The sequence below is a fragment of the Hetaerina americana genome, unplaced genomic scaffold (assembly GCF_022747635.1).
Source record: "Hetaerina americana unplaced genomic scaffold, ioHetAmer1.1.p SCAF_9, whole genome shotgun sequence".
NCBI classification, from domain to species: Eukaryota; Metazoa; Arthropoda; class Insecta; order Odonata; family Calopterygidae; genus Hetaerina; species Hetaerina americana.
Genome location: NW_027287538.1, coordinates 65,473,407 through 65,486,511, shown reverse-complemented (window position 1 = coordinate 65,486,511; position 13,105 = coordinate 65,473,407). Strand labels below are relative to the sequence as shown.

The window sequence follows — 13,105 nt, the reverse complement described above, 5'->3', positions numbered from 1 at the left end:
AATATGGAAAAATATGGGCCGCCTCAATTTAGGTAATCAATTTACACTATTTCCAATTGTCTATGAGATTAGCCCAACGATGAGATTATTTCAAGTAGATTTACTACTCCATTTTTAAACCATCAAATAATCATGATGGTTGGTTGAAAGAATTTCCGATACGAATATGAAATATCAAAGATGATTTTCAATTCAACTTCAAAAATCCCCATGCATTAACCTTGGGGAATTTCGACTCATAACGGCACCTAAAAAGTTCAATGCATAGAACCTGAAAATTAGGGCATTTTGAACATCCTTCCTTCCTCAATTCTAATATTTCTTCACTGGTTTCCAAACTTTCCTCCCTCCTCGGAAACTTTTTTTTATCAATGTGGAAAATTTGACGCGAATCTTAATAGGCCTTTTCCTTTAATTTACCAACTGAGCTACAAATAGAAACAATGGCCGAGTAAGCCGGAGAAGTTGAGAGAGAAGTGAAGCATGTTTTGGTGTGTTTTGCTCTGCTAATATACGGGTACCATTCATCCCGCCCAAGATCGACAAACAGATTACAACAAAAACAGATTCACAACGTATTCCGCGATATTAGCTATTTATCTGGAGAGCAAAAAAAATAAAAATATAACGTTGTTGAAAAATAAAGTTGTGAACACGAAAGACCATTTGAACATATACCCAACATGTATATTTATACTCGATGTAACTAATAAACTTCACATACGTGTGTCATTATATTTATTTATACATGTTTGCATGTAATACTGTTCACGAATCAAGTTCCTGGGGTCCGTTTATGACCCTTATTGGTCTTTCAACTTTCAAGGATCTAAAGTTAGCCGTTCACAAGTATTTTTAAAATGTTAAAAAGACAATGAAGTACAATACTGGAATAGGCCCCGTGTTTCCAACAATATGGGCTTTGATTGGCACCTTATTCCTATTTAACTTAACTGGGGTCTGGCCCATAGTGGCACTAAAAACCTCGCAGTTTTTCGAAAATATGAGAAACCAAGAATACGCGTACGTAAGTTATTGGAGAGAAATTACGACTCATTTTAAATGGAATGCTGGAACGAGACCTTAAAGTGCTGAAATCCCAAACGGGGGGTAAGGGGTCTTTGGTAAAGCAGGGAGCCACATCCTCATCTGCCTCTCTTCCTCGGCGTGATACCCTGGGGCTGGCGGAAACGAACGGAGAGGGAAGGGGGGAAGGAGGAAAGAGGGGGAGGAAGAGAAAAGACGGGATTCTGTCAACAATCAAACAACAATGAAAACATAATTGTTGAGGGGAAGACGACGTCTTCCGTTACCACGGCAACGGCACGCGCGCAGGCCTTTGTCTCCCCCCCCCCATAGCCCCAAAATCTCACCCTTCCCCCGGCCCAAGCCAAGCCCTCGCCTTAACTCCAGGCAGGCCCCAACCCAATACTCAACGGTGGCACCAAAGAACCTCCTCCTCCACCCCCTTTGACAAACCTTCCTCCTCCCATCTGCGACCCCTACCACCCCTTCAGCTTCCCCTACCCACACCGAACCCTTCCGAATAAAAAATAGCACTTTTTTTATCATCCGCGACGCCTTCTCTTAAATTTGCCCGAAGGCGCGACCGACCCCTGACTCACCCACCCTATCTCTGACCCCTATCCTTCCCCGTGCTCCCCCCCCGCCCAATCCCCAACTCCTTCCTTCCGCGAGGGGGGAGGGACAAAAAAAGCGCGGAGTGAGGGAAGGAAACGACTATCGGAGAGGAGAGAGAGAGAAAGACAAGAGAGGACGGGGTTTGTTTTATACTTTTTTTTAATGAGCAACTCGACCATAATTAAGTCGCCCGCGAAGCAGAAATTTCTGCTGCCACAGTTGTCTTGTCAAGACGATTGTCGGAGATTGAAATATGACTCGTAGGGGGTTAGGGGAGGTATGTGAGGAAAGAAATGAGGGGGGAGGAGGTGAAGGGTAGGTCGGTGTGACAGATTGGACGCGTCAAGGGTAAAGAGTTTTTCGGGGGAGGGCAAATGAGAGATAAGAAAAGGATTGGGGAAAGGGAAGTAGTGGAAGAGAACAAGTCCTCAGCGGAGAGAGAGTGAGTTCAGGACGAAAAAAAATAAAAAAATAAAAGATCTCGAGTGGATCCCTCGTGCGTAAACAATGAAGAATGGCGCGGCGATGCTTTTCTTCTCCGCCCTCCTCACGAGCCCTCGCGATCGCCCCAATTAGGCCTCGACGAAGCACGGGGGCACGGGCGGCCACCGGAGAGTGTCCGAGGGATCACAAGGGAGATCCCGAAGGAGACAAGAAATGACGGCGGACAGAATTACGAAAAAAATCCGCAACGAACAGTCACGCTCCAACTTTCCCGTGGTTTGGCGTTTTCAAAAGCAGAGTGAAACCGGGAAATTTGTCTAAAAAGTTTATTAAGTTTACGAAGCACATTCTTCAAAAGAGCAGGGCAAATAACTTTAACACTACACCCACCAAAAAGCATGGCACCTTCACTTGGATGATGCCCATTACGTCGAAAAATTCATCACTTCCGAACAGCACCTGGAAACGAAACGGATAGATAACCCACGAAGAAAGTGAAACAATTGCTTCAACGACTTACCAGCGTAATGCGGTGCAGATCTGGGAGTGTATCGCGGCACAGCGCCCATCTGAGAAGTGGGTGGTGGCACGTTGTTGTAGCCCCCTACCCTTGGAGTGTGGTGCCTATAAAATAGGAAATGTATAACTAGTGAACTAAAATGATTTACATTTGATAACGCACAGCGCCCATATGATTACCACTTGAAAAACAAAACAATAAATAACTGGCGTCCTTAGAAATTTGAATGCAGTTTTGAATTAAATATTACTGATTCATGAAAACGCATTCCAGATTAACGACATTAAAAGGGTGGTACTTCCTCATTGACATACTACACTTTAGCAACAAACATTTTCAAGCAACGAGTACAGGGTAGGTGTTTTTGCACTGTCAAGGTTAAAAATATATGCATTAAAGATTAACATTTTATTCTTTACTTACTCCTTCGCCGTTATCAGATAAGTGAATGTCCTTAACTTGCTATGATATTAAAGCGAATGTTCAGAAATCTTCCAAAAAATAAGAAACCAAAGCAATATAGTTTTAACTCAAACTTCATTTTCCAATGAACAGTAAAATATTTGGAATTTTTAGAATCTCCGATGCCTGAGGTCATGACCAAAATGACAGCCAGTAGAGGCCACCTCATCATCCTTTCCTGTGGAAGCATTCGGCCGCGACCTAAGGATTAATCAGCCAGCCGGAATAAGGAGTTGGTTACCATGATCCTATTCCAAATCAAAAAGACTCTCACAAACCTTAATGTTTATATGAGTAAAAATAAAAATGAAGTACATCAGCTATCCAAAACGCAGTTTTCATCGGATTTGATTCTGGCTATCCGAATCACATTGCAAAGAAACATTGTACACTCGTAGAGCAGGTCGATCTTCGCGATGTAAGAGTTCGCCCCAAGGTAAGTGAAATCAATCAAATTCGAAAGAACCTTCAATTGAACAGATACACTTTTCTATGGACAATTCATACTATTCTTTTCTATTTGCACACATAAAAATACAAACTTTTAAGGGCATACATTAATATCACTTTTGGTTATTATATGCGCATTTCTTTGTTCGAATATCACCGGAAAAAAAGGTCGCCGAGACCGAATTTATCGTTGGTCGAAGTGGCGCGAGGCCGTGATGGGTGGGTGGAGGAACTTCTTGAAAATGGAAGGGAAACAGGCATTACTGAGAACCTACCAGGGCACGCTTATAATTGGCGAAAAATTTCTCCGGATCTTTCCTAACGCCGCGTGCCACAAATTCCACGCCCGACCCAACCCCAGTGGCCCATTGAAGTGTTGTTAACCCTGTCTACTCTCCACTCCAGCGCCGCCTTTTATGTGCACAACCTCCGAGGTGCCCCTTCCACCCCTACCGGGATCTCTTTCTGATGGTTTTTGAGTGCTTTCTTTAGTAGGGCTCCCATTTCTCCTCTCCTTCCTTCCTCGATTCCCCTTGTTCCCCACTCCTCTTGCCCTTCCCCTCTCCCTTTCGAGTGAGATAAGACTCCCTGGAGAGGTTTAGAAAGGGAGACATCGATCGCTTTTATAATCGCCGCTGGCGTGGGGGAGGTGAGGAGGCGGAACTGGAAATTCGGGAGGATGGAGAAAGGCGAAGAGGAACACAAGGAGGAGTCGTGAAGAAATAAAATGGCGCGAGGAGAGAGAAATGCGAATATAGTATGTCCCCATGCGAAACCCAGAAGTTACTTGTGCGCGTAAATTACTTCCTTGATTACAAACTCGCGCATGTGCAGACATTTAAAAGAGCAATCGCGAGGTACATCAAGGAAAGAAAGTAAAACCCAAAGCCGTACACTAAAGTGTACGGCTTTGGGTTTTACTTTCTTTCCATGCACTCGGCCGTAGTACGTTCTTTATCTATTTATTAAAGAGGTACATCAATTTTAACTTTTATTTCCTTTCCATTTTTCCTGGATTTTCTGACTGTTTCTCACGACTTCATTTCACATTTAAGGGGACCTTTCGCCCAGGATTTGCTCGGTTGTCATGTATATCCCTCCGTCGTTTGGTCTCCCAAGTGTGTCCACTAAAAATAGAGGAAAAAATTCCCGGGTTGTTTCCGGATATTTTTTCGATTACCTCAGATTAGAGGAATGCCATTCAACACGGAGTAGGGCGACTCAAAACTTGCCGAATATACACATTAGAGATGAAACAAAACGAGGGAACGATTTATTGACCAATGGCTCGGTTAATGTCGCATGGAGACCCGAAACAGCGAAAGGATCGAATATATTGCTTTCCCACTTCCCTCAATGCTCCACTAAGCCTTTTTCCATCCAGGGAAAAACTGTGGCTATTATTTTAAAATCTTTCGAGGATATTATTATTCATAATAAATACAATTTTTGAAAAGTCGACCATTCGATCGGGTGGTAAAGTGAAGTGGCAAAAAAGAAATGATGCTAATATTACTCGTATAGGGGGTAAAAAATACATACCGAGACAAAACAACATACTCTCACAAAAATATTAATCAATTTTTCCTAACCCAAATCATAAACGTCCCAACGTTACTTGAGAAGGGTCCTAGGATACTTTTGGGTAGAGCATTCCAATCTTCTATCCCGCTATTTAAAAAGGGATGTCTTCCGGGATTGGAAAAATTACTTCGCGGCTCTATCTTTGACGTATAGTCTTTCCTTCCTAGGTAAAAGAGCTTTCCCAACTTTTCTGAAATAACTTTCCACGCAACATCCCCAATGTAAGATTGGTACAGGTACTCTTGCATGCTTACTTTCTCCTTGAGTCAAGCGATTCCTATCCCAATTTTTCAGCACTTCAGTAAACATTAGAGTAGTTAAAATATGCATGTAAGGTTAATTAATTCTACATTAAACCCTTAATTTTCCTTTCATATTTCATGCATTATTTAAAAGAATCAGTAGCACTGAACAATCAATACAACCTCCATCATGAATATATTTGTCCTCGTCCTTTCCAACACTGTACAAGGCCTAATGAATAACTGATAGTAGATTTTTCCACTGGATAAAATATATTTTAAGACGGGGTTTCCATGTATTACATCATCATCAGGTAACAAAATGAAGTGTGTGTGTTGTGTTAAGTTGTGTTCATGGGGTACACAACATTTTGTTACCTGACGATAATGTAATACATGGAAACCCGGTCGTAAAATAAATTTATCCAGTGGAAAAGTGCAACTATCAGTTGTTAATTATGTTCGATTTCCACCACATCACGCCCGAAACTACTCCATTGCTTACACAAGGCCAGTTAAATAACAATAATTATAATATTTTCATACAAAGAGTGATCACTCATTCATTATTTGTGCAATTAAATGGGCAAAAAATTACTTTTTGTCGCATTGTTCTCTTAAACAGTATTTTATAAGTGGAGCAAGTTTCATACTCCAGTACTGCAGTAGCAGCAACCATGGCAACTTAAAAGCATGTTCAGTTCAACTACTCCTGTTCTGATGATGAAAAAGGCTTTCGAAAAAGTTGCTGATTCATTGGGGAACAGGAAAAAAAATTTGCAAGGGGCTAGGGTCTGGACTATATGGAGGATGAAGAAAAAAAATTTCACATTTATATTCACAAGATATAGTATTCAGCAAAAATAATTACGACGCCCGGATGTGCATCATCGTGGTACAGCATGCAGCCTATTTCCTTGAAATATGGACTTCTGCGTTGGTATGGACTTGGGGAATTTTCTTAATATAAGCACCTACATACGCCAAATTTCCAGCTGTGTTTGCAAAAAAATAAGAACATATTCCTAGCAGACGCCACCACTTGGGCTTTTTTAGTGTTGCTGATACCGGAGACTTTCAAGCAGGCCTTAGCTGTTTGCTCTTCAGATCAAAATGATTAGTATCAATATGATTGCCAATGAACTAAACTTGTCGTCTACTGTTATGTTTTGCATTCTTACTGAAGATTTAGCCATGAGGAAAGTGTGCGCCAAGCTCGCGCCCAAGGTGTTAGCCAGAACGCTCTACGATTCCAAGCCAACCACCAGCTGCCAACACTGCCCCACCCCCTTATGGTCCTGACATCGCCCCAGCAACTTCTTATTGTTCCCTCAGATTAAGGCAGCGCTGAAAAGAACCCGTTTCCCATCCATAGAAGAGATCCAATCAGCCATGACGACGACCTAGCAAGACGTCCCCGAAGATGCCTTCCAGGGTGCGTACCGGTCACGGTAGAGTCGCTAGTAAAAAATGTCTAGAGGCCCAAGGACAGCACTTTTTTGAAGAATTTCACGTGTTTGTGCAAATCTGTTCTATAAATTACTTTTTAAAAATAATTGCATTAATTTCGGAACGCACTTTGTCAGTTTCGGCTAATGATTAGTTCAAGCAAAAGTAAAATTTCCTCCTCAAAACCTCCTAAACCTCCATTGATTCTGAAAGGCAGCTGGCCATGTTTTTGTTTATGCCGCAAGCAAATTACTGGAGACAAATCAATTAAACTTGTAGACCGTGTGTTGTTTCCAGCAGTGAGGGGGAGGGCAAGGCCTCCGCAATTTCCATGATAAGAAATACTGGCAGAGCAAAATCAATATCAGAAGCACCGAAGAAGACACACTAGAAGACCAAACTAGTGGAAACTATTATCATAATAAAATATTCAACCATTGATTAGACTGATGATCACTGGACACTGATAAGTTTCTTAACCTCACCTAAGAAAGCACAACCTGACACCCGCATACTTACTACCTCCCTTCATTCCATCCAACATACCAACCCTTATTCTCCCCTCAACTCGCCTAATGGAGGTTCTCCTCTCTATCACAATCCTCAACGCTGCATCGCCAGTCAATAATCTCTGCATCCACCTTTCCTGCCTTCTTTGGATTTCTCCCAAAAATTCTATCTCCTCCCCCACCATTCCAAGTACTCCATCGTTTGTTTTCCTTTCAATACTGTTTTCCATCCTTCTGCACAACCGCATCAAACACCGTCGAACCTAAGCCTATCATCTTACACAATGACCAAGTTTGTGTGCCGTAAAAACTACACTCTATGCATAAGTTTTCATTAGTCTTTTCTAATCTCTATACTGAACATCCCCACTGTTGATTCCCTCCTCCTTATGAATGCCTAATTTCCAAAATTAATTCTCCTTCTTGAGTCCCAACTAATACCACCATCTTCATCCAAGACACTTCCAAGGAAAAATAAACTGTCCCATCGGCTCTTGTTTATGAAATAGCAGTACGCCAAGCCTATTACGCCTTCACAAGGCATACGAGGCATGGGAAACCCATTGGCAGTGCATGGACCCACAAGTGTGCTACTTTGAAGACTTTTGAGTGACTGTATCAATTCTGGCAATTAATTTTTTTAATCATCACAGTCCTACTACTTTTGGGACAGACCTGTCGATTGTAATTGTAAATGTCAATAGTACGACCTGTCAATTACTTCCTACAATAAATGCTTTTTGTGACATAGATATTAGTAATGAACATGTTTGTTGGTTCAGCTTTTACTTCTACTAATAATACTTTATAGCTTGCCTACTCTGTTTACTATGCTTCTCCCTACCTTTTTGTTGGATACTAATGCCATGTCTTGCTGGCTCTCTTCTCCTCCTATATATCTATCACTCCAGTTATCCCTGTTATCCTTCCATCTCACATCATAGAGTCCTAAAATATTTCCTCTCTTTATTTCCAGCTTTACATTCTGTTATTTCCCATCCTCAAAATCATTCTATCATTTCACGTACCTATTCCAATTGGTCCATTGTCTGTATCTTCTTATCTTCTGCTGCTGTCAATTCCGCTTTCCAAGAATTATTGGGCTCAACATGCGACCCAGTGGGCCGAGTCTTTATTTGCCAATACTCATTCACATTTTTGGCCATTATCATTTCTTGGGCTATATAATTGAGGTATTTTCCCATTTCCTTCCTCAATAGTGTTACCAGTATGACATCTTTCAAAACCACCCCACTGCACTCGTCTGCAGCAGCCTCAATGAGGAACTGAAACTCAAGTGACTACCTTTCGTCTGGCACCTACCCTTCAAACTATCAAGCATGGGTGACCCTATCACCAGTAAAAGTCACTGCTTCCACTATCACAGCTCCAGAGATCATAAGAATGCACAAACCCTTCAATCACATCAAAGCTGCAGTCCCTGGGGGGAACGGACTGACTCCCTCACTCTGAATGTTCAACACTCATAGAGCTAGGTACCAGGTAAGCTCAGTTGGAAACTGTTATTTGAAACCACAATAGAGAATGATACATAACTTGGGAAAATATACACTTAAATCTGTAGGCAAGAAATGAGAAATCTGTCATTGCAAAGAGATTCCAGAAAATAGAAATGAAATTATTATAATTCCCAAGTTTTTGTAAGATTTCCTCGGCTATTCAATCACATTGCACAAGTAGTTTAATGTCCCGTGTTTTTCCCATAGTAACCAAATGAGTGGACACCCTCACTTAGGGAGAATGGCTTGGTGATAGTAATGTAGCAAGCAACCAGATGATTAATGATTCCAGGTTTTTCTTAGAGTTTTCAAGGAGAAAATTAGTTTTTTTAAGAATTTGTGCTGCCATTTTAACTAACTTGCATCTCCGATGTAACACAATGGACAGTGCTAAATTTACATATACGACTATTTAGGCATTTTACCTCATAGCCTAGATATTCATGAGTAATTGAATTAATAAAGATAGTTCAAAAAATTAATACATCACCTCAATAAAAATCTTTTAAATGGAAGAGCAATTAACTGCTAGTAGTTTTTGGGTCCTACATCGGAGCTTTTCATTCTTTTTTACCATATGGATGGATGATCAATATGACATGATGTCTTTTTGTGTTTTCATTGCTAACATTCAGGAAATACAAATTTGTGTAAAAAATCCAAAAACTAAAATGGCATGACCAATTTCAAGTAAAGAGATAAAAGAAATACAAGAGGAAAAGGGAGGACAAATATAGCACAAACTGAAAGCTTGAAAACCGGAAAGAATATCTTGGACACGTTCAACTCTGGTGTCACAGTCACCCTGTATGGATGACTGTAAGCCTACTTACTATAAACTATAGCAACTAAATGCCTATTTACTAATCCGCTATTCTGATGGCGGTAATTTTTACCAAGTCTTGGACAAAAGTTCCTCAGATCATTTCTCTCAGCATTTGGCATGAGACAAATGAATTTTATCAAAGAGTGAATAAAAACAAGAGCATGAAAATCATTTAAATAACATCAAAAATGCTTACCTGAGCATATTGTGTCCTGCATTGCCAAGGGAGGCTTGTTGGTTGGAACGAACCATCCCTACCTGTGGCCTCCAACTGCGATTATCTGATTGAGGGAGATCGCCAGGCGGTAACACCGGTTGAGGTTCTCTGAAATAGTAAAATTAAAAATGAATTAAAACAATATCTAAATTGGAATTTTGTGCCAATATCAGAATGAGAGGATCTTTGAAATACATATTTCATACGCAGAATTTCACATGTGAAGAAAATAAACAGAACAATAACTTAAAGGTGATTAGTTTTACATCAGAGTGGTGATCACTTCAGAATGCACACATCTGTTATGCATACAACTGCTCATCAGATAGAAATGTGTCATAATCAACAAGGATTATTAATTCAATTAGTTTATAGCTGTTGTAGCTCCAAATTCTCCTATCCCCTGCCAATCTCTTCAAAGCCTTCTACCTCAATACCTTTTACACAAACATTTTTCATTACTTGTTTTTGGACATTCATCCTACGCCTTCCACAGTAATTCTTCCCTCCCACCTTTCCTTCAAATATGATCTTCAGTTAACTATTGTGCCCCAGGATAGGCTCAGTGAATTCCCCTATCCCCCCAGTGAGAGTCCACCATAAGCTCCTCTCTTCAGTCACTCCTCAAAGCATTTCTTCATCAGTTGCTCCATCTATCCATTTCACTTTAAGCTTTCTTCTGTCGTGCCATATTCCCGTCACCTACGATCTTCTTTTCTCTGCTGCTCCTATCATTCAACTCTCACATCCATAGAAGAGGAGATGCCATACATAACTTTTATCAAGTTGCTACCTCGTATCTCCACTAGGACTACTTAGTTATCGCTTCCTCCAATAGAAAGCCTTTTTACATATTTTCTGCTCACCCCATGCTTTTGTTTCTTCCTTCCCTGGTGACACTGCTCACTAAATAGCAAAACCCTTTCAACTTGTTTCAGTGTCTTTCCTTAGCCTTACTTAGAGATTATCTTCCCTACTTCAACAGCAGGCTTTACTTTAAATTGTCTATCTTGATGTAGTGACTTTGCATCCCCTTATCTAAATATCATATTTACTTTGCACATAAACTGCTCCACCCTAATGTTTCCTTGAGGGTTCAGAGATATGAAAAAGTTCCATACTTTTCCTGATTTACTGATAGAGTGGAAACCTTAGACTGCATACATATATGCAAATTTTGTCATCCTAAGTTTTGGTACTTGACAATTTGAGTTAATGGGTATATTTTGAGATTTTCTATACAACAGGTGGGTACAGGATCTGCCCAAAAAACATTGAATGATTTTTTCCTGCCAACACAGGCAGCTGGAGTAGGGTGATTTGTGGCCGGAGAGGTGGTGATAGGTCTTGGGAAAGCAATGTGACCCAAATCAGTTCTGTGGGTCATTACAGTGCACAGATCACTGCTGGACTGGAACCCTGTTCGATGATCAGTCATGAATTTACGATGCCACATTCCATGGAGCAACAATATGCAATAAAATTTTGCATTAAGCTTGGTAAATTGGGTTTGAAGAACATGAACATGGTTAAGGATACTAATGGAGATGAAGCAATGTCCCAAGGAATATTTTCCCACTGGCACAAGATGTTCTGGGAGGGTAGAGAGAAGGTTGACGCCGAGGAATTCCCTGGACATCCCTCTCAACAACACAGTACAACAAAAATGTCCATAAAGTGAGAGATGTGCTTAATTCTGATCAATACCTAGGTGTCAGAATGTTAGCAGAAGAATGCAATATTCCAAAAAGCACTAGGCAATGCATTCTAATAGAAGATTTAGCCATGAGAAAGGTGTGCACCAAGAGGTTCCCCAAGGTGCTGTCAGGAGATCAGAAGGTGGTTTGTGTGACAATTTCGCATAATCTCTAGGATCATATTAAAATTGACCTCCATTCTTAATGTGGCACTGCTGGACTTCTTTTCCTTCACAAGAATAAAAAGGAGCTTGATTGCCAATCATCTTGGATCGACTACACAAGGATAGAGAAGCTGTGAAGAGGTGCCGGAGCGAGGTGACCATCAATTCTTTCCAGGAAGCCTACTGTGACTGGCAGAGATGCAAGCATCGGTGTGTTGATGCAAAAGGTGCTATTTTAAAGAATTTTGGTATTTGTATTTGGATCTGGAATAAATAATTTCCCCGATTTATTCTACTTATTTTTGCAACATACCCTGTATTAAAAGCTGATTAACTGTTTTTGCTGATTTATAACATCTCTGACATATTTTCAATTTCAATAACTAGTTCTATTTAGGCTATGTTGTCAGGGCTATGATTAAAATTTGTCAGGTGATTAATATGAGCATTTTGAAAGGCTAACTTCATTTTTGCCATTCAAATGTATTTTCACTTGTAAATAAAATTTGTTTTTAGACATTAAATTATTATTTCAATTTGGAATTACTGCAGAATGATTTAATAATCACTCGTGAGATGAAAAATTAATGAAAAAGTGTTGCCGTTCAGGTATGCCTATTTGTGTATGAAAGCAAAGGCTTATTCATCATTACAGAAAAAATCTTGATTTTAAATAACTTGATTTTGCAAAACACATATCCATGGTCACCAGATTTTATGTAAAATCAAGATTCTACGGTAGCCATGTTAAATCTATGAAAATAATCTAAAACAATTGGTGGGTAGTTTTAGAAAGTTAAACAAATTCACAAGTAGGAAAACTCTTAAACAATAATTTTTAGCATATAAAAGGTTGAAGAAATGTTTTTAGACTTACATTGCCCCCTTCAATCGCTTTGCTGGGAAGATAAATGAATCTGGATACTTAGGATCTCTGAATCGTACACTGGAAAAAATAAACTTTCTCAATACCATTCTAAGATCCAATAAATGATGCAGTGAAAACTCTCCAGGCATAAAACATCAGTACAAAAAACATTTACATAAACTAAAACAGGACCTCAAGAAATATCAAAACGTAGAGGTATTAATGCTTTTTTTTGTTAAAATAAAATTCATAGCCCATAGTTTCATACAGTATATATCATTAGGAACAACAATTATTTAATTTTAATATTTTATTACTGATATATTATTTTAATGAGTAATAACCAAAGCAAATCACCATAAAACAGCATTCCTTGTCAATTTTGGCAGTCCTTTCACAGGTGACTCCAGCGACCTGGGGAAAAAACAATTATTTTTACAAACAAATATCTACAAATTAACCATCATAACTTAGTCCCCTGAGATATAAGGGCATTAAGGGAAAAAAAATAG

At 39.8% G+C, this 13,105-nt stretch overlaps 1 protein-coding gene across 1 annotated transcript in view; it reads right to left on the bottom strand.

Annotated features, from left to right (window-relative positions):
• Nucleotides 1-13,105, bottom strand: part of Rat1 (5'-3' exoribonuclease 2 Rat1) — a 319,165-nt gene that overhangs the window by 288,487 nt on the left and 17,573 nt on the right. The window contains exons 15-18 of the mRNA XM_071597487.1: nucleotides 12,951-13,007; nucleotides 12,603-12,671; nucleotides 9,844-9,972; nucleotides 2,606-2,709 (exon numbers count right to left, since the gene is read on the bottom strand). Coding sequence (XP_071453588.1) covers nucleotides 2,606-2,709; nucleotides 9,844-9,972; nucleotides 12,603-12,671; nucleotides 12,951-13,007 — 359 coding nt within the window. The remainder of the gene's footprint in view (nucleotides 1-2,605; nucleotides 2,710-9,843; nucleotides 9,973-12,602; nucleotides 12,672-12,950; nucleotides 13,008-13,105) is intronic.